This window comes from Nilaparvata lugens, chromosome 3 (assembly GCF_014356525.2).
Source record: "Nilaparvata lugens isolate BPH chromosome 3, ASM1435652v1, whole genome shotgun sequence".
Lineage (NCBI taxonomy): Eukaryota > Metazoa > Arthropoda > Insecta > Hemiptera > Delphacidae > Nilaparvata > Nilaparvata lugens.
The window spans coordinates 61,209,964-61,232,899 of NC_052506.1; the positions used below are offsets into that span (position 1 = coordinate 61,209,964).

The following is a 22,936-nucleotide window of genomic DNA, read 5'->3' on the forward strand; positions in this document are numbered from 1 at the left end:
ACTCATTCAGCGTATAAAACGGGTGATCCTCAAGATCCACACACCATGGTTTGTGAAAATGCACAAGAAACATTAAATTTGGTGAATCTCGTTCATACTCCACTGTTTGATAAGGGTTTGGGTTCTCCATATACGGACATTTTGTTGATTGACTTTATAGCTTACATAAAAGGTCGCCTCATCGCTGCGTACGAGATTCACCAAAAGTGAACGTTTTTTTGTACATTTCCACAATAATTATATGTAAAATTTTGTACGAAATATAATATTATGGAATAGTAGTAATATAATATATAGGGCTAGGGCCTAATATATATATATATAGGGTAATATGACTAGGATTACTGTTTTACCGTTTCTGGGGACTAAGGTGCTATATATGGGGGATGCATCAATGAGTTCTAAATTAGTGTAGCCATACCTTGATTTTGATATCAGGTTTCCTGACTCTGAAGTCATCTTGTGCAAAGTACTCAAAGTTGGTGTCGTTGACAGTCGCCATACTTGCAATGTTGAACGCGCATTGGTCAACTAGTCTCTTCGAGTACTCTTCCCAACTCACATCCATTTTAACTTCTTCCTCTGGAAACATAAATTGGAAACAATATCTAATATTTATTTTGAATGCATACTTATTTTAAATACTATTGAATTTGTTTGATTGAATGAATTTTCAAGCTTGTCACTCAATTCATTCCAAATAACGCGACTAGCTTAAAGTATTTAAAAAATAATTTTTATTTAAATTAATTTTGAATTCACTTTTAACTATATTTAATATTCATGGATCATACTTGTTTCAATAGAATATTGATGTTTTTATCCAATATTGTTATTGAATGGATAAATTAGTTCATTCCCTACTTCTATCATATCCCACTGTTGGAATGAAATGTTCCAAACACGTTGAAAAATAATATTTTGAGCAAAAGATTATCACTCTGCCTGTTTGTAAGTAGTTTGTAGAAGATTGTAGACCACTGACAAGTATAAATGTATCATATTCATTCTTATGATGAATTATTAAGATAAATATTTTTCCACATGAGTTGTAAATAGAATTGATAAAAATAGAGAAGCCAAACATTTTCCAACGAATTCTCACAAATCGGATTTTGAAAATATGCTATGGATTGATAACTCACCTTCCCCGGCTTTGACAACCTTCTCAAACCTCTGCTTTTTCACAGAGTCCTTGATGCGACCAGTATAGATCACTGTGTCCACTCGGAGAATAATAGAGATGGAATAGTTTGTGGATCGACTCTTGTTTTTCATTGATAGAATAACACTGAAATGATCAGAGTTATGACATGATATAAAACGATGAGGGAAATACTGTTAATTTGGAAGGCGATGGAAGATTGAAGACGATGAAATCATAAAAGTTGAAGGGATACTGTAGGCCTACACTTATGTAAAAAATCAATATTGAGTGATTCATTCACGATTTACAAATCCAAACGATTCATCACAGTAAGATTGCTATGGAAGCAATGCTGTTCCATACAGAATTATCTCAACATAAGCTTTCAAGGGTAGAATAACAATGTCTTGAAAATCAAGAAAATTAGGTCAATTTATTCCTGAACTGACCTCCACCAAGCTAGCTTCCAACCAGTTATTAAATTTTCTGATCATGAATTTAATGTTGTAAATATATAATTCAATCAATTTCTTCATTTTCCTTTAGCTTATCACAGTAACAGTTGTAGTATGTTTAAATCTTGTTTTTTTTTTACTTTTATAATCTACAAGGGTAGAACAAGCATTTCTTGGAGATAAAGTTTATTGGGCCGAAGTTGATAATTATGTGAAAAGAATATATCCTAGAATTCAAGCAAATCAAATTTGAAGTTCGAAATGAGCTTCCATTTTCGCTTATAATATTATTCATTCAATTATAAAATTAATCATGTTCAACCAGCACCTAATGTAATGTTTATCTTCGTTCAGTGTACTCAAAGTAAGTCCACAAAGGACTGTTGAGAAGAGCCAATAAGTTAAAGAAATTTGATTATTCAATGAAATTATAAGTCACTTATATTGAATTAGATAGCTCACCTGAAAGGTAGACCAATAACAATATCATCTAATAGCTTGAAGTCGAATTTGATATCATTGAACTCTTCATTGAGGTAATACCTGCTGAACAAGCTTTCACTCTGCCTCAAAGCTTTCAACATATTTGTTCTTTCTGTTTCAGTTTCTGGAAATAAATAATCAACAAACTAATCAACCATCTAAATATAAATCATCTTACCATAATAATCATATTTTTCAACACAATCACTCTCAAAACTTCTAGATTTTAGATTTAAAAATCTGAAAATAATAATTAATTTGACTTGGATAGCCAAGTGAAAATGTGGAAACATGTCTCATCACTTGGTAATTTTATAAATGTTTGATAATATCTATGGTATAGTAGGATACACGAGAATCTGAAATTCTCAGAAAATTATTACCATAATTGACAAGATTAAAAATAAGTTGTGTAACAGTACTGTAGTTCACTGATAGAGCAATTATTTATTTCTAAATAAAACTTTGTTAGAAATTATATTATTCTTAAATAAATATTACTTTGTTAAAAAAATAAACCGACACTTCTCTAAATTAATAATTCCATGAACGTTTCTTCTTCTATCAGGTCTGAAGGAAATAATTTATGTTTTGTGCTTGACTTGAAGCTGATCGCACAGCAAATATGACCCATGCACAGTGCTGCATTGCATAGAACATGATTTTTATTAATTACTGTAGATGAAGTTTCTCTTGACATCCTAGCGCCGAATGTGTTACAGACAGCAGAGCATCATATAGGATGCAGCAAGGCAATCTTCATTTGAGATTGCACTGCATGAGGCGCCTTCACATGTATCAAACGCGCTATGAACAGTCAAAGTCTATTGTGTCTATTGAAATAGAGCATCTTGTCTGATTTTTTGTTTTAGGCTACATCACGATACAAAATATATATTGATTTGATAAAAACATAAAATATGAATCGTTTGAGCTTGAACTTACTTTCAGCATGTTTGTAGTTTTCGGTGATATCTTCTCTAGTCCATTTACCAACAGCTTTAGTACTTATACATTGACCAATTCTGAAAAAATCAATTGAATGAATAAACGGATTTGATTTATCAGGAGAATTTCAAAACTATGTAGAGTGAGTTCCAACATGTATCTATATTAATTTTAGTATACACGTAAACCAGCAAATTAATATATAAAACAATGATAAATAATTATTATAAATAAAACCAGGTGATGGTCGTTACCTTTTAATATATGTTATACTGCAACCTGATTTGATGGTGTGCTAGAGACGTATTCGTTAAGGTGACTGTTCCATGTGTTGAGAATGCTGCTCCTATGTTGGAAGATTTCTGTATTTTTGTGTGGCCAAAAATGATTTTCTGGGAGTGAAGCTACCAGAATTGCAAAATTTGTATCAAGCAAACCGAACTTATTAAGAAGCTGGTCTGATGTAAATATTGTTATAACTGAAATATAATAAAATGCTTACAACTATTCTTGTTGATGTTCTCATACCTTTAGTGGATCGAGATTTATGTACGGTACATGCTCAATGTTCCACCTTATCCTACAATTTCGCGGTTCTTCTGCTGTTTGCCAGTATTATAGAAAAAAATTATGTTATTTCATTCAAATCTAATCATAATAATTTTATACATCGATATTTGCGAATTACTCTGAGAACAGGAAATTATATATATATAGTGTGATAGAATTTTCTTCAAATGAACATCAATCTTCAAGCAACGCCATACGTATTAAACACATAGCAACCTGATACTCATAATTCTAATAATTTATTTGACTTTTTGAAAACATGCAATGTATATTTACAGCATAATTCTTGAAATAATAACTCATATTATTTATGAAATAATTTCATTAATTGACATTATAATGAGGTTTAATGGTCTGAATTAATGAGTTTATTAATGTTTATTATGTTTGAGTTTGGTATATACATCAATAAATACAACTACATTTACCCAAGTATATCTTTACGGAGAAGTTTGAGGGGTTGTGACGGTCCTGCATATCTCCAAAATATTTTGTCAGCATTAACTTCTGAGAAGACGAAGGCTGTGTCGTAAGGTCTGAGTATTTCGGCATTTTTAACAGCCGCCACCGACGTTGGTCCGAGTCGGAACATGTCCTCACTTAGCTCTTGCGGCGTCGCGTCAATCACCTGCCAGCCTCCATACTTATCATCTTCGCCCAGATCATGTCTTGACGACCAAACCTCGTTCCACACGTGGAAGTTCCTGGGAAAATATTGTCATGAAGTACATTCAATGTGGCTCACCTATATAGCCACCTCTAATAAAAATCCTGTACATGAAAATATTGAAGATTAAAAACTGAATGTATATATTGATAAATTGATGTTGAAAAGAATTATGCAATACACAGGCCCGGTTGCACAAAAGCCGGTTAAATTTTAACCGTCGTTAATTTTACAAGAAACAATCAGAGAAGGCCTTTTTGATAAGACGGCTTCTCTGATTGGTTCTTGTGGAATTAATCACAGTTAAAATTTAACCGGCTTTTGTGCAACCGGCACAGTCACTGCCTTGACTTTTAATAAAGGCAGTCAATCAATCAATCAATCAATCACTAACTTCTTGTCTACTATAACCTTGACAGTTCAACAGTAATCAAATGGAAATAGATATGGCACCTATTTTCAAAATAAATGGCTCTATGTAATTGTTTTCATCAGATTAAGTCATTCAATCATAAATTATATCACATATAGTCATAATATATTACATTATAGTCATTAGATTATCATATATGCATATTATGCTCAACTAAAAATGCTAATATGATAATCTAATGACTATAATCTTATTATATTAAAGCTGCAAAAGACAAAAAAATTACTAAAAATTCTCAGCCAATACAGCTAATTGTATAATTTATGATTAAATGACTTAATCTGAAAAAAAAAACAATGACATATAGCCATTTATTTTGAAAATAGGTGCCATATCTATCTCCTATTAAATTCCTGTTGAAATGTCAAGGTTATAACAAAAAGTTAGTGACTGTGTGCCGGTTGCACAAAAGCCGGTTAAATTCTAACCGAGATTAATTCCACAAGAACCAATCAGTTATATGTGCCTATCTAAGGTGAGAGGTAAATATCTTTCTTTATCAACTTCGACAAACAGTGGAGAGGCGAGCTCCATGTTCAATGTTTTTTGCTAATTTCAATACAGTACGTCTTATTGAAATCAGAAATTAGACCTACTTTCGCCTGCATTACTGAAAATTGAGCTAGTATAAGAGTGTTCCAATTCACTATAATTTGGTCTCGCAATTTTTATAATTATTTCCAAGATGATAAACCTTTGAACATTACAGATTAGGCATAGGCCTATTATTAATTATTATTGTACTTCAAAGTCTCAATTATAATTGTCGTTATCTATTTATTCGCTTATATCACTGTGGAATAAGAGTGGAATGGCTGATACATTATGTTGGTAAAGTAAAAAATTATGTTCCTGATTTCTTGACAATAGTTACGGTACAATATCCATGAAAAGCCCCTGGGAAAACAAGTGGTGTATAGGGTATAGGCTCTCTCCACATTATTTCTTTTCATACTTTGGTAGGCTTATAACATTATTTTGATGATTAAATGTTTTATTCACCATATAGAATCGCTATTTAATTCTTCCATCACTGATCCGTTTTCATCAACAAAATAATCCACTGTCAGCGAATTCTGAGTGTCATGAGCAGCAGCATAAGTTGTAATAACCCTGCAAGGGATTCCTAGAGCTCTGCAAACTGTCAACAAAATTAATTGAAATTTCATTATTATTTGAAAAATTTTTTAATGATACAGATGAATCAAGTAAAATACTTTTGAGGACTGTTCATGACCAAGTAATAGAATGGTTATTATCTTAACTTCAACAAAAATCGCATACGGTAATGTTATGATCAATTAAGATCAATAGGCTAGATTCAAGTCATGAAATAACTCACTTGAACAACGAGTTCTAACCAGTGGCGGATCTAGAATTTTATTTTGGGGGGGGGGGCTGAACAGGGGAAAATTTTGTGAAAGGGCTTACATTTAATGAAGTTAATTGTTGAAGTTTTATGGAGTAAAAACGTGTGTTTCACAGTAAAAGTTTTCAGGATGTTTTGTTTATTTATTTAATAATGAAGGGCAGGCAATGTAAATGTAACTAAGATATTAAACAAAGTATTAAAACGTTAACGGATATCATACAATTGAAGACGTAGTAGTGGAATTAGGTCATTCTTGCCAATGAATATACTTTACCAGCTTTAAACTAATTATATTTGTATAAAATTTACATTCTTACAAAAAAAAAAAATTAGGCGTTTTGGGGGGGGCTTGAGCCCGAAAGCCCCCCCCCCGTAGATCCGCCACTGGTTCTAACGGCTCACGTTGTCCAAGTGAGTAACTTTTAAACCTACTACTAGTTTTAAAAAATAGACTGCTAGTCGTTAATTTATAAAATATCAAGTGAATTAATAAATAAGAGTAGTTCGTGATGGAATCCAAAATTGATTTATCATTGAATGATTCAATTGATGGAAAGATAGACGACAAAATCAAGATAGCCTATCAATAAAAAAAAGCGTATCATAATTTTTGTTTGACAAGAGGATACAAAAGTATTTCAATAACAATAAGATTCTATTAATATAAAAAATGCAATTATAACACCTAAGCTAATTTAAAATTGACAATGATATATGAAATGCTATTGTAATGGGTACAAAATTGAAATGGTAATATATTGAGTGTGTGTTTATTTTATTTTAAAATGGATGAGAGACAGTGATAATTGAAAAATTGGGCAGACCAACGTAGAGTATTATTTTTGTAATCAAAGTGTTGCTTTCAAATGTTGAAATTTAAATAAATTCCTGATCATTCTTTAAGCCGAGAGTTTATTTTAGGATAGAAACCTGTTATTTAAGCAGTAGTAAAAACATTGATATCACATGTGGAAGTCACGCTACCACTTCAATACCTTCTATTTTAAAGTCTTTCCCACAAGTGGAGGTTTACATTATCTTCAATTGAATTGAAGATTTTCATTAGCATTTGGCTGTAAAATTTTGATTCTCCTTTCTTAATACAGGTGAATTACCAAGTCCTGAAACTGATTTTTTTTTAGAACACAGGAATTGACACTTCAAATTCCTTCCAATCATAGAGAGATTCCACGATGAAAATGTTGGTTTCATAAATATAACAGGCTAGATCGTTGAGTTGAGTTGACAACACACCGGTACAAATGATCCCAGCAAACACCCAACATTGTCCATATTTGACTGGTTTCTTGTCCTTGAAGAACTTCTGTATGATTTTCATGCTGCCGACCCACTTCGAGGGGGGAGTTCCCCCACCAAAGTCAGCCGACCAGTTTCCCATCACAACTCCGTAATCATCTGGGGAGTTCACCTGCAATTTATTATAGTTGAATAATTTTTGGGGTTACTTCAATTTTTTTAAAATATTATAAAAACGAGTGGAATATAAAAAAATAGAGCTGATACCGTAAAGATTAATAAGTAATTAATATTCATGAAAATAAGATAGAAATTCAAGCATACAGACCTTTTTTGAACGTAATTATTAGCAATTTACGAGTGTTTAATGTATTCAAGCGATTCAAGTATTTTTCAATACAAAACGTGCATCTAATGATACCATATATTTGAAGTAATTATTTCAAATGTTGAAACTCCAGAGGACGATCGACTGTGGACTTATTGCTTCAGATTAGCCTACTGCTTCAATGCCGTACACCATTGCAGTTCCAGACTCAATTAAAAAAAATGTTGCTCATAATAATGGAGTATGTGTTTCGATAAATACAGCCTCAAATGCTACATCCACTGTATTGATTTTTATAATCTTGAACTAGAAGAAGTTGTATTTGGTGAATAAGATTTAGTTGATTTACATGCATAGCGACACCTCTTCAATTTATTGGTTCGATCCTTTTGAAATCCTAAAGCATCTATCTTAGCCAGTGAGACTGTAGATTCTATATAACAGTCCAGTCAACTTTCAAATGAATCCAAAGTTTCAAATTCTTGAGTTGAGATTTTAAACCGCTTGCAATCAATACTTGAGTTGCAACAAATCTCTTGCAATATTTTGTATTGTATTCTGCAATGTTTGAAGAGTATTTTTCATTGTGAAAAGTAAATATTTTTCCCTACTTTAACAAAGATGTATGTAAAGATCTATGAAAAAAAGAGTTAATATCAACCAGGGGTTGGGGTGACTTTGTCTCACTTTTAAAAATATATATGGAAAATATTATATTTTCTAGAGTTTGTCAAAGTTAAACCAACTGTTAACCTTTAAAATGAATAATGACATTGAAAACAAATGAAATCTACTTCAAAAAACCACAAATTATTTTTTGAAGAAAAATATTTCAGTTTTTGCTGCCCAAAGATCTTTTTTAGCGTCGAGACATGTTGGCTTCAGCTGCAGAATCAGCTAAAAATGAATACTAATATCTTATTAGTCTCAAGCAAGGTGAATATTTTGTTTTATTAGGTAGAATATAAATTATCATATTTTTAATTTTATTTGCATCATATCCTGCGTAATATCACAATTTTAGGTATGATTGTTTTATTCCGGGTTTAAACGAACAGCTGATCTTTTTCCGTTTGAAGCGAGATGGTGCATCAGGCCCAAGTTGTCTAGAATATCAACTAGTAGTTCTATGAACAGTAGACCTCACGCAGTACATTCTCATCCACAAGTACCTGATTGAAACTATAGATCTTATGTAAATACAGCAATAGACTGGCTTCTTCACACATCTGTGTAATCACTTGTCAGCTGATTTATGATGAATAAATCTATAGTCTGATTTTTACTTTCCTTGCCTTATTACCATAGGTAAGGAAAGTATTGCTTTCCGAAAAAAATTAAGGTACCCCAATTTGTAAATTTCTATACGTTTCAAGGTCCCCTGAGTCCAAAAAAGTGGTTTTTGGGTATTGGTGTGTATGTGTGGTGTGTGTGTGTGTGTGTGTGTGTGGTGTGTGTGTGTGTGTGTGTGTGTGTGTGTGTGGTGTGTGTGTGTGTGTGTGTGTGTGTGTGTGTGTGTGTGTGTGTGTGCGTGTGTGTGTGTGTGGTGTGTGTGTGTGTGTGGTGTGTGTGTGTGTGTAAGTGTATGTGCGTCTGTGTAAACGATATCTCATCTCCTAATTAACGGAATGACTTGAAATTTGGAACTGAAGGTCCTTACACTATAAGGATCCGACACGAACAATTTCGATCAAATGTAATTCAAGATGGCGGCTAAAATGTTGTCAAAAACAGGGTTTTTCTCAAAAACGGCTCCAACGATTTTGATCAAATTCATACCTAAAATAGTCATTGATAAGCTCTATCAATTGCCATAAATCCCATACCTGTAAAAATTTCAGGAGCTCCGCCCCATCTATGCAAAGTTTGATTCTAGAATCCCAATTATCAGGCTTCGGATACACTTTAAACAAAAAATTTCTAGCGGAAATGATTGAACATGAAAATCTCTAAAATTAATGTTCAGTAACATTTTCACCTAAAATTGAAAATAAGCTCGTAATTCGAGAAATTATGATTATATCAATTATTGCAAAAAGAACTGTTGGCAACAACACTGTTGATTCTATTAAATCATTCACTATGAAAAGATAGCAGACATCGTGTGTCTCCAGCGTTATTGTCCTGTCACCAGCTGGCTCAGATCTTTAAATAGTAGACTTGAAATGCTCGGGAACACTAGCGTCAGGCCTTCAGGTTATCAATGGCAAGGAAAGTTGTGTGAGTGCGCCACACCAGATTTTTACTCTAAAGGTACGTACAGATATACCAGGACCTCCTGAATAGTATTTAGGAGGTCCTGGATATACGCGCCACGAACATGAGCAATTCACTTTTAATCAGCTAACTATATCTGTATTTTTACAGAAACGGTAAAATACAGATATAAAATGCTTGGCATCAGCTGATTAAAAGTGAAATAATGCTCATGTTCACGGCGCGTATATCTGTACGCACCTTAATATTGGCGTATGAAGGAGGCTCCTTTTACCTTTTATATTATCCTTGAAATGCAAAATTTCCAAAAACCTTGTATATACGTCGACGCGCAATTAAAAAAGGAACATACTTGTCAAATTTCATGAAAATCTATTACCGCGTTTCACCGTAAATGCGCAACATATAAACATTTAAACATTCAAACATTTAAACATTAAGAGAAATGCCAAACCGTCGACTTGAATCTTAGACCTCACTTCGCTCGGTCAATAATACTAATGGATTACTAATAAAACTGGTACTGTGGTTCATTATAGAGAATGGGAAGTGGAAACTTCACTGTTCCTAGAGATTTGAAACTGTTTTCGTTCAGCATCTTATCAACAACTACTAATATATTATAATCAATAACATTGTCAATTTGGTTTTCAGAACTTCAACAAATAATAACTATGAAAAAGTGAATAAAATTGATAAAGAAAAGCTCCTAGCTTGAAGGGCACGAACCAGCTGGAATGAGAGATTAGGATAATTAATAATTAGATCATCATTCCGCTACCTACTTACCAAAACTGGAAAACGACAAATTTCAAAATATCACGAAGATATTGAAGCAAGCCTAACTTTTCGAATTAACAGTAGTAACTGATTTAATAGATAGGGTATGGTATCAATTAATCTGATAAATAAAGGTGCTTTAATCTAGAAGCTTGAATACACCTCCGTACTTTGATCGCATTATCAGAAAGTAAGTTACACTTGTATTTTCATTATAATCCACATAACGCTTCTATGATCAGAACTCAGTTATCATAGCGTCATTCACTTGCTATCAACGTAGCTAACCTCTCAAGTCAATTGAAGCAGGAGTAATAAATTATTGACTATGCTATAACACAATATTACAATCTATTCATTTGTCTGTTATCCTCATTGATAATCAACTGAAGTATCAACTTCCCGTACTACAAAAATCAACTATCTCTACTACCCCCTAGGAATGCATAGATTAGAAGAGACTACTATATTACAATGTTAGCCTATATTGTTTTTCCTTGCATTTCACAGTGTCTCACCAACATTAATATTTCAAAAGTTACTCGTATATTATTTATTATATGATTGGTATTACTCGCTAGTTGCTGGCTATTATCAATAATTTATAGTTAGTTATCTCAATTCAAAATGTGACATAATTTTCCTTTTTTCAAACATACCTCAAAATCGATCTCTTTATTTATTCTCCTTTTACTACAGTGAAATGTTATTTGTTTACATTCTATAATGATATAAATGTTAAGGGCTATAAATGTTGTGATCGGTTATATGGTATAGTAGATAAATATAGTACATACGTGCTAGATTTAATAGTATTTGATAATCACAAATACATTTTCCTTCAAAGAATTTTTCGAGTTGGTCGAAAACAGAAAAAATGAATTATAATGAGAACAGATGCAGAACACAATTCTAAACACATTTTGTTCAGTTATATTTTCCCGTGAGACGCACCGTTTACGAGTAAATTGAGCCTAATGCTAGGACAGTCAAATTTTCATCCATCAATGATATGGCAGTTGAAGTTATCAGTCTGGTTATCAACTGAGGTATTACATGAAGTCTGGTAATTAATATGAGGATGAATAATTATTTATATACACTTGCGCTCAGATTGCAATCAGACCATAAGAAGGCCAATGAGAATCTTCAAGTTGTGTCTGTGTCTTCTACACTCACAGACACTGTTCAAACAAATTTTATGAGTATGATTATTAAGAAGAGTAGCTTGTTGCCATATCTATCACTGCAAATATTTAAGGAGAGAAATTATTTCTCGAATTCCTGGGCATATTATAGTAAATAAGTGGCAATGAGAGTGAATATGAGATAGAAAGTGAGGCTCACTCACAAAGACATGATGTTGAAAATATCTTATTATATCAAAATTAGGAATCTTAATGCTTTTTCATATAGAACTTGATAGTTTGGCTTCATTTTCCAACTTTCAAATGAAGAGCCAGCCGGAATGGTGATTTCTTGTGGAGTGGAGTCGATGGGATAGATTGTCGTGACCGTAGACGACTACTTGTACCCTCGTAAAAATATACCATTGCCGTCAAGTTGTTCCCCCCCCCGACTAGTTGTCACCTCCTCAGAAAGGATATACAACTAGACGGGTATGGCTCACGTCTACTTGTCCCCTAAAAACCGGTTTTAAAAGGGGACAAGTAGTCGGGGTGTCAAGTAGTCGGGGTGGCACCTTGTCGCGTACCCGACAAAGAGGTTCATCGTTGTTATTGTTTTCCTTTGTAGTCTTGGATAGAATTTGTTTTTTTTGTGATCTTAATAAATAGTTTTTTTTTGTTCTTGTTTATTATTGCCTTAGGTAGTTTTTTTTTTATAGAATAAGGCATGCCTTGTCACTTGTCTGGAATAAAGAATGAAGTTGGCAGGCGGTATGGCTTGACACTACACAGAAGTAGAATTAAATAATGTGTGATTTTATGGAGGCAATTGATGTTGCTCCGATTAACTGTACAGTATGTGTAGATATGAATGATTTTTCTCTGAATTTTCCCACTTCTCAATCTATAGGGACCAGTGACCGTGCGGATTTCTCTGTTATCCACATGAACAAGTACAGTACATGAACATGTACAGTATGTGCAGATATGAATGATTTTTCTCTGAATTTTCCCACTTCTCAATCTATAGGGACCAGTGACCGTGCAGATTTATCTGTTATCCACATGAACATAAAAAGCTATAAAAAAATATTGACGAATTTATAATTATTTTACAGAGTCTTAAGCATAAGTTTAGCTGTATTATATGACTGAGGCATGGCTGTCTCATGAGAGTGACCTTTTAGAATTACCAGGGTATAAGCTCCACAGATCCTATAATAGTATTAACCATTGTGACGGGGTGGTTGTATACATAGACAGCAAACTCACATCAACTTGCAGGGAGCTCTGGCTGGGTGGTGTGGCCATTTGCTTGTCCATTTGCTTTGTCTGGGGAGGAACTTCTTGTGAACTCCTTGCTGTGTATCGAAGCCCTAACTCTAACTTACCTAACTTAACTCTATTCGTGAATGCACTAGATAACCATTTTAAAGAAACAGAAAGCAGTAGAGGAGTGCAAATCCTAGTCGGGGACATAAACTGTGACACTCTGAGCATTACTCCAGACTCGCTAGAGAAAAAATACATTGACATTTTGAGAATCAGGATTGACAGTCTGTATAGATAAGGTTACCAGACCAGCCAGTGGAGCGTGTATCGACCACTATTTTATTAAAATACCCAATCCCTTTGATGCTTTCACAATAATTGTTCAAACTGCTGTGACAGATCACTATGCCATTTGTCTAGAAATAATATCAAATAGAAAAAAATACATTTTACTTTTAGAAAAAAGTTACCAACTAAAAAGCAAGAGTATTTTTTTAAAGTCAATTGGCAGGGGATCAAAAGTGCTATTTCATTGCAGAATCGGGACCTAGTCACTGAAGAGAACCATGTGAATGTGGCTACGCGCCATTTCTCTGGAACTATCCAGAAAACAATAGATGATAATAGCCTACTAAAAAAAATTTGGCCACAGCAAAAAATAGCAAATTGAAGCCATGGATTAGTATGGGACTAATACAATCTATCAGATATCGAGATAAACTAAAAAAGAAATTGAATAGACAACCTTTCAACATAAACTTGAAAAATCAATTCCTCCAATATCAAACAAGCAAAATACATTTATTATGAAAGCAAAATCGATGATGTTTCAAACAATCCTAAAAAAATCTAATCAACTGTTAACGAAATATCAGGTAGATCTACACAAAAACTTACTTTCCCTGTCAATGAATTCGATCAAAAATGGAGAGTATTCTGTGCACAGAGTGTTTCTGAAGTTAGCAACAATTTCAATAAGTACTTTGTCTCTGTTGGAAAGCACCTGGCTGACTCGACCATAACAACTTTGGGTGATCCAGAAGTACTTGACTTCAATCATGCTGTCGAGTCTTTGTTTAAGCTCCGGTCTGTTACCTAAGATGAGATCAGACAGATGGTTGGCAGCATGAGAGGAAATAGGGCCCCTGGTCATGATCGCATACCAGCAAGACTTATTAAAGATAACATCCACTCACTAATACATCCTATTCAGCATTTAATGAATTTAAATTTACTAACAGGTAAATTCCCAGACAATATATCCAAAAATATCCAAAATAATTCTAATTTATAAATCCGGTGCAAAAAATAACTACTCTAATTACCGTCCCATTTCGCTACTCCCCATAACTTCAAAAATTCTGAAAAATGTGTTAAGATACAGCTGATGCAGTATTTGAGACAATACAATATTCTAACTACCTCTATTTATGGTTTCCAAAAATAAAAAAATTCATCCGATGTGTTTTTCAATTTATCAAAACATATTGCAGATAACACAAAGAAGAAAAATAAATTAATAATAGCTTATCTGGACTTAGCAAAAGCCTTTGACTCAGTTGACAGGGAAAAATTAGTCCTGAAACTGGACATGTTGGGTATTAAACAAACTGCTTTGAAGTGGTTCAAGAGCTATCTCACGACAGAGAACAATATGTTCAAATCAAGTATGTCAGGAGTGACTTGGAGAAAGTCAATTATGGTGTTGTGCAGGGTAGAAGTACTTTTGGACCAATTCTTTTCCTCATTTACATTAACAATCTTCCTCAGTTGAATATTAATATTAAACTTTTCTTATTTGCAGACGACACAGCAGTGATTTCTACTGGGAAAAAATGGGAAGAGGCTTATAATAATGCACGACTGACGTAACTGGAATTAAATAATGGTTTGAATGGCTTAACAGTGGATACAAGAAAGACCAAATACATGCCCATTGTCACCCGAAACCAGCAAGATCCTGGGCCTAGAGTATTGAAACTTCACTCATGTCAAGACTCAACTTCCACTGGCTGTAGTTGTGAAGTTCTAGAACAAGTTCACCAGTACAAGTATCTGGGCATAACATTTGATCGCGCCCTCAGCTGGGGTCCCCATGTCCAACTTGTCAAACAGCGACTTAGAAGGCTATTATATTGATGTAGGCTAGCCCTACGTGGATATCATGTGAGCACGGTTGTCAAGGTGACTGTTTTGGAAACGAATTTATGAAAAGATAACATTAGTTTTATGATGAGCATTCTAAATTAATGTGGTATTTCATTTTTATCTTGTTCAATATTGTAAACTTTTAATGAATAAAGTGTTAATAACAAAAGCACATTATTACAACATTGGTGTCAGAAGTGGGATTGAATCATTAAAAATTGTGCTAAAAGTTTGTTACACAAAAAAAGTAATGCATGAAAACAAGAGCAAGATCAAAAATGGAGATGGAAGCATTCAACAAGTTGGTAAATTCACTCAAAGAAGTTATGCTAGAATCTATATTTTATTTGGGACAAAACTTGCAACAGGAAATTGAAAAAAAATTTAAACCGTTTGAGATTGTTTATGTTAGTGTTGATGGGGGAAAAGAAAAGATGATGGATGACCAGAAGAATAATGGACAATGGTTTGATCTGAACTTTGATGAGCCTTTTAGGTTGGCTCTGATATTTATGTAGGTACAACATTTTTAGTGTGCCAAAAGTTATAGTGATTTACTCACAGGGGAATCTGATCACATGAAGAGGCTTACAAGAGATACAAGCATTTGGAGTCAATTTTCTTGTAGCCTGGTTTGATTTAAAAATTTTATGAATTTTAAAACACAATTCTATGAATTTGAATTTCTTTCTAATAAAGAATAATTTCAATCTAATAGATGAATTGAAAATGATCTGACTGATTGTGAAATGGTTTCAAATATTAAAAGTTATTCAATGACAATGCTAAGATATGAAGGGCATTTCTATCTCTCGACCTAGAGTATCAGAGATGAATAGTTGGAAGCAACAGACCGTCAGAAACAACATTGTTTAATGTCTCAAGGAAGTTACACATAGAGTGTGTGCACAGGTAACTGCCTAGGGTGTACAGGCTACGACATGCATTAGGGTATGCATAAGTGAGAAAGGCAGGGCCAAGTGAGAGTATCACTAGCTCGAATGGGACTCCTCAGTCCTCAGCTTGTAGATGAGAGGAAGTACAGCTGTCCAGAACTGCAGAAGCATGGCTGTCTGGCAGGGAGGAAGCATGGCTTGTTTGGAACTGCAGACATGGAGGTCTGGCAGGGAAGAAGCACCGCTGTTTGGAGCTGCAGAAGCATGTCTATCTGGCAGGAAGGAAGTGTGTCTGTCTGTCCTGAGGTTTAGCTGAGCAGAGTATTTTTACGATTTGGGGGTTTGAGACATCGTTGGTGGGGATGTGACGGAGCACAGAAGGTTGAGGATCAAATGCTGCTATATACAATTGTTCAAGTTTCATTGGAAACCGAAATAATTCAAATTGTTTGTTCTTTGGCCAAGAATTGAATTTGGCAATTTAAAAAAGAAAATGTTTGCTCGAAATTATAAAGAACAAGGGAAGACATGTACTACATTGTGAAAAGGATAATTGTGTACAGGATTGAGAAAACTGAAGGAATAACCAAACCAAAGGTTGTACACTCATCGTCTAGCATCTTATCAAGGAAATCTGGATATTGGAGACCAATATCCCTAAGGGGGGGGGGATAGTGATGCAGGCTAGCCCTACGTGGATATCATGTGAGCACGGTTGTCAAGATGACTGTTTTGGCAACGAATTCATAAAACGATAACAAGAGTTTTGTGATGAGCGTTCTAAATTGATGTAGGTAGTATTTTATTTTTATCTTGTTCAATATTGTAAACTTTTAATGAATAAAGTGTTAATAGCAAAAGCACATTTATAACAATATGATTTCTCTCAGCTAAGTCAAGTTTTAAGTAGAAAGCATTGCAAGTCAGTCAATTTTGCTTATGTTCAGTCCATCATTCAATATGGCATTCTTATTTGGGGGGACTGCCTGCTACCCTTTTGGAGCCACTTGCGGTGTCGCAGCGGCAAAAAATCAAAACTATCCCAAAGAAAGAATACCGCTATCCAACCATTCAGATATTCACTGAATTTCCGGTGTTGAATATAAGACAACTCTACATAAAATCGTTATTAATTTATCTCAGAAACAATAGATTTAATATTTTACCAGAAATAATTCATACTTATCCAACAAGATACAGAGTAAACTATGGCTTTGCGATGCCCCAAGTGGTCCACGCTCTTGAGTTGAGAGCAACTTTCTACCTAGCCCAAATGGTGCATAGGACATTACCTTTTGAGATAAGGATTATGGAGGAATGCAGTGTTAGGCACTGTATACAAGGATTGAGAGGTGACTGTACCTTTTGGGCTGGGAAATTACAGAAAGTCTGCTTCGGTCAGCATACTTGCATTGAATTAATTTGTTTATTTCCCGGAATTCATCTATTTCTTGACTCTATTAGAGAGAATCTTAATACTCTTTCTCCTTCTTATGTAATAAATCGGCACCTTTGTACTGATATCATTTGAGTATCTGCCGATCACTGCTCCTGTATAATAAATCTTCAATTTCTTTATTTTTCTTTCCTAATTTTTCCAAGATTTAGAAGTATTATTAACGTGTTATCGCTAAGAAATCTTCAATATGTTCTTTTTGATATTATCACTTTCATTTCATTTAAATTTACCTTTTTCATTGATCGTTTACTTTTATCTTTGTTATGGATTTGAAACTATAATTTACAGTACCATATGTTTTGGTATTATGATATGTTATAATATTGTGATTTATTAAGTTATCAAGTTAGTAAAATGTAGTTATGGTACTTCCGTACTAGAAAACCATGCAGGCCATTGCAGGCTATAAATTCATAAAACGCAATAGATCTAGATCGAGTACGTAACCTGGGACTCACCCCTACACACAGACGTAAAGTCTTGTAGGGGTATTCTTGAAATAATAATACTATTGAATTTTATTGTATAGTGCATTTTAAAGAATAAAGAATAAATTTGAATTTGAATAAAAATTTATACTGGGACAAAGTCACCTCAAGTTTAACCTAAAAGTGACCACGTTGTATTTAACTAGTAACAGAACCCTCACCAGTTCAACTATAGATATTATAGATATACCAATTGAAATATAATAATAATGCCAACATAATAATATGTACTAACTGATATTACAAGTATTTCAGAAATAAGTTTTCTAATATGAAGTTTTCCGAAAACGAAATCACAAGATGAAGCAAGCAGTTTGGTTTTATGTCGATAATTCAACTAATATATCGAGATTCGACAAGATATCGATTGTAGAACCTCGATAATGATCAGGGGCTACGGTTATCAATGTTGAACATCGATTTCGGATAACAGAGATCGGAGATAAACTGATTTCAATATTTTTCCGCGAGGTGGGACAAAGTCACCCCGGTCGTCGGTAATAATATTTTATTACTTATATATATTAGGGTGCAATAATTCGATTATTCCATCATAGGCTAATTTCTCAATAAATATAAGCATAATATGCACCTACTATAATCCACCTACCTATTCGTACTACCTACCTCTACATTCATTTCCTTTATGCTAATAGCTCAAAGAATCTAATGATTTTCAATGGAAATAACTTTTTATTCGAATACCTAATTAAACATATGAGTAAAAAAATTCAGACAAATGTAGCTGTATCCTTAATGGTTTTAGTATACACATGTCAATAATAGGGATGCAATTCTAGATTCATGAACGAATGTCATGAATGTCATTACTTGTTAGCAACAATTTTCCACATAATATATTGATCAATACCAATAATGAAAAATAAAGCATTCAAAATTATATACGGTATGTGAAAACCATCTCTTCGATGACTGCAGTCATCATGATGATGTTTAGACAAGAATTTCGTAGCTAACTAATTACACAAGAACATAGCTTACCGTACTATTAGATTATAGTCTCTAACCACTCAATGATGATTAAGTGGTAGAATGGACATTACTGTCCAAACTTCGCCACGTCAAAAAATATAAAAGTAATTCTATTGTATAACCTTACCGCAGCAGAAAGAGCTCTTGTGATTTTGACAGGATCATTGCAGCTTGAAGGAGGCAATTTGCCAGTATTTGTCAATAGATAGACTGAGCACTCGAGAATATCCTTCTCGAACTGTGCATATTTCCATACAGAAGGCCTCATTCGATTCAAAGTTCCACGCCATATCAGTCCTGTATCAGCTAGTACATACTCTTTGCGCAATTCTTCTCCATCCAGGTAAACTTGGTCATCTGGAATTGAAATATAAGTACATATCTATCATAGTCAAGAAATGAAGTAGAATTAATTGTACTGGTAGCCTTGAATGCATCATTGAAAAAGATAGTTTCTCAATAATTGGACATCATTATTTTTCACATTGAAACAATTGTGAAATATAATAATGGAAAAATGGGGAAAAATGTGAAAAAATAGTGAGTTTCTACTTACAAATGGGCTTAACATCTCATGTATTTTGTCTGATAGTTTAAAAATAGTTACTGAGAATTGTGTGTGGTATTATTAATAATTTTTAATAGGTGTTTATCTAACAACTTTAACAACCTATATTTTTACATACAGGGGGTGAACAAAAACAGGTGGCGTAGGAAAAGTGAATAATTCTTATCTTTCTTGCACTCCTCCAACTCAAGGGCACAGTTAATACTGTAAGATATGTGTTGAAAGTTCTATCCCTGTTTTATAAAATGAGTGGGGATAGATATTTGACAAGACAGTTTGGTTACACGGCAAACTACACGAATGCTGGTGAGACTTCCCAAACCCAACTGTACCACCTTTCAAAGATGTTTCATTTTTCTGGGACCAAAATTTCACAATATACTTCCTGAGGAAATAAGGAAGCTGAAGATTTGCAAACAATTCATCCGTAAAACAAAGTGTTGGCTATGGCTTCATTCACCTTTGGAAATTGAAAATTTCTTCAGAGTGGTAAGCTAAGTAAATAAATTGTCATAAAACCTAAACATTTTTCTTCTTCTTCTCTCTTCTGTCTTAATTTTTTTTTCTGCCTTAAAATACCTATTGGTCGATTTATAGGTGGTGGCTTCCTCCCTACTGTTCACATGAAGTTTATATTACTATGAGATATATGTAATGAGGGGAATGCTCTGATATGTCAATTGTCGAATATTGATGACTGTGTGAATGCGTGTGTGTATGTGTCTTATCTTTTTCATATGTCCCATTATTCAAACTCCTATTCACGGACAAGGGCTTTGCGGAAGCTCTTTTGTGAATAGTATTTTTGTTTGCATCGGTTCTCACATAAAATGTTAAGGTTCATTTCCATCATCAGTTACATTATTCCGAAATGTTGATATGAGTTGTGTAAGTACTTATAAGTTGTTAATTTCTACTGTATTATTGATACATTATGATATAGTGCCAAATTAACCTTTCAGAAGTGCCTAGTATCTTTTAATTGTTATATCTGATGAGATGTTTTTTATTTTGTTGTATTGCTGATGTAAACAATAAACTTGAAACTTGATTATGTTATTTTAATCTCCCATTAATTCATGTTCAATTATCATTAAACTTCCAGAGGGAATAGATGATTTCAACCCGCTCCCCATTTCAATTCATTCAACAAAAAATGTAAAAAATAGCTATCATGAACATCTTAGGAACACAATAAAAAAGTTCAGCAAACGAATAAAAAAGTTCAAACTTTGAATGGAATAAAATATGTTGAGACAAAAAATACGGATCAACTTATGCCTTGTATAGAGAAAATAGTATATTAATTATTATAATTATTGTATCTAAAGAGATATTTTTGGTGCAGTAGGCCTATATAGGTACTGGAACTGCATTGATTTCTCAATAGCTGATTTATTGTGAGAAATTTCAAAAAGAAAAAAGTTGACATGATTGAGTTGACATTAATTTGTTTAAAGATTTGTTTGACCAAAGCCTGTTGAATCAAAGTACAACATAAATAATTGGTATTTGATTATCTAACACAAGGTCAGGAGGCAGAAGTTGAACTTCTCCAATTGAGAGGAAAATCAATATTTTCATTGGAGAAAATTTATATTTTTTCTCATAAAGACTCACCTTGGCACCAAGGATTGAATAGTATGTAAAATGGAGCATCAAGATTGAAGCTTAGTGCACTGTTGTCCACTAATTTTGTGTCAATATCCATTTTCCATTCTCCAACTATGCAATTCGCCGCTGGCGTGATCTATCACAAAACATTAGTTTCAACTATTAATAGATATTCAACTAACAATGGATATTCATTATAAAGAGAAAAAAACTAGTTGGAAGCCTTCGCAGGTACCTATATAAAGATTAATACTAATTGGAAAATATGAAATAAATAAAATATTATTAGTCTGATAATGGAATGAATATCCGAAGTCGGTCGTGCCAGAAAATTAGATAAGAAGGATACTAATAATCTATAATACAGTCTAATAGAGGAAAGAACTGGCTTGTAAACGTACGGGATGGGAAATTTACGAATGACGCATCATCACGTCTGAACTACTGGACTGATGACAACTTGAAATTTTGCATATTGAATTGATTCTTAATTTACCGAGGATGATTATAGGCGTATTTTGAATTTCTCAAGATTCAGTAGGTCAAGTTTTTCATAAATGAGACCCTTGCGGAGCATGAGTTAACTGAAAAGTTATTAATAAATTTATCAAGTAGTCCTGGAGAAAAAAATATCAAATAAAAGTTTCACTGACTTTTAAATGAGAATATGTTAATCTATCATATAAATAAGTTGTAGATTTTACTAAATACAGATTAAGTTTTCAATTCAGGTTCTACATCCAATTTCCAATGAACAAGATTATTTCAACTTAGCTCAATATTTTGTGAGCCTATAGAATCATTAGTAAGAGTCAATCTCTGTAGTTCCTCTCACAAATAAATTAATTAATACATAAATGAATTGAATAATAATGCACTATATGATATTCAGATTTCACCTTAAATAAAGGGTATAATAGAAAAAATCCAGGTTTATTTTTGTCACATCCACATCTTTTTTATTGAACTTGTACTTAGGACTGTAGTTTCGCGTTGAAACCATCTCATCTTCAGCTGTAGTGAAAATGAAGATCTATACGCTTGTGGTGAGAAATAAGACTACAGCTGAAGATGCGTTGGTTTCAACAGGAAACTGCAGTCCTGTGTACAAGTCCAATATGTGAATGTGACAAAAATAAACTTGTGTTTTCTCAATTATGAAGAAATTCCACAATATCAACTCATAGTCAACGAATTTTATTTAGGTTATAATATCCAAATTATTTTGGGACAATAGTGTCTTCTGCTTAGTATGAAATAAGTGAATAACCAATATTGAGAGTAGGCCTACCTGAATAGAAATGACATTTTCTGAGGACCGATCAATGGTCGCAGTCCAGGAATCCAGAGAGGGCGCTGATTTGAGAAGCAGAGGGACTGCAACCAGTGTTCCTTGGCCATGATTGGGTTTCTTCGTATCTAAGAAAAGGCAATAAATATAACTTCAAGAATATACGACATATATAGTGAAGAAGTAGCTCTGTATTAATTAGGTACTGCATTAATTTGAGTTTTAACATCAACATGATTGTAGCGCAATGTCTAAATTTTCAATTTTATTTCAGACTTTTTAGGATTATTCATCTAACGAGACAATAGGTTACTTCTATTATCTATCATTCACTAATTGAGTGAAAATCAAATGTAAAACTCTAAAATGAAAACTTAACCATGCTAAAGCTTACAAATCACAATATAAAATTTGAACATTAAA

The 22,936-nt window shown here is 33.3% G+C and overlaps 1 protein-coding gene across 1 annotated transcript in view; it reads right to left on the reverse strand.

The window, feature by feature from the left end:
• LOC111058498 (annulin) overlaps positions 1–22,936 on the reverse strand; it is a 56,947-nt gene that overhangs the window by 11,526 nt on the left and 22,485 nt on the right. Inside the window, exons 3-12 of the mRNA XM_039424272.1 lie at positions 22,514–22,641; positions 21,229–21,358; positions 19,168–19,397; positions 7,330–7,504; positions 5,706–5,844; positions 4,032–4,307; positions 3,031–3,110; positions 2,065–2,209; positions 1,146–1,291; positions 422–582 (exon numbers count right to left, since the gene is read on the reverse strand). Coding sequence (XP_039280206.1) covers positions 422–582; positions 1,146–1,291; positions 2,065–2,209; positions 3,031–3,110; positions 4,032–4,307; positions 5,706–5,844; positions 7,330–7,504; positions 19,168–19,397; positions 21,229–21,358; positions 22,514–22,641 — 1,610 coding nt within the window. The remainder of the gene's footprint in view (positions 1–421; positions 583–1,145; positions 1,292–2,064; positions 2,210–3,030; positions 3,111–4,031; positions 4,308–5,705; positions 5,845–7,329; positions 7,505–19,167; positions 19,398–21,228; positions 21,359–22,513; positions 22,642–22,936) is intronic.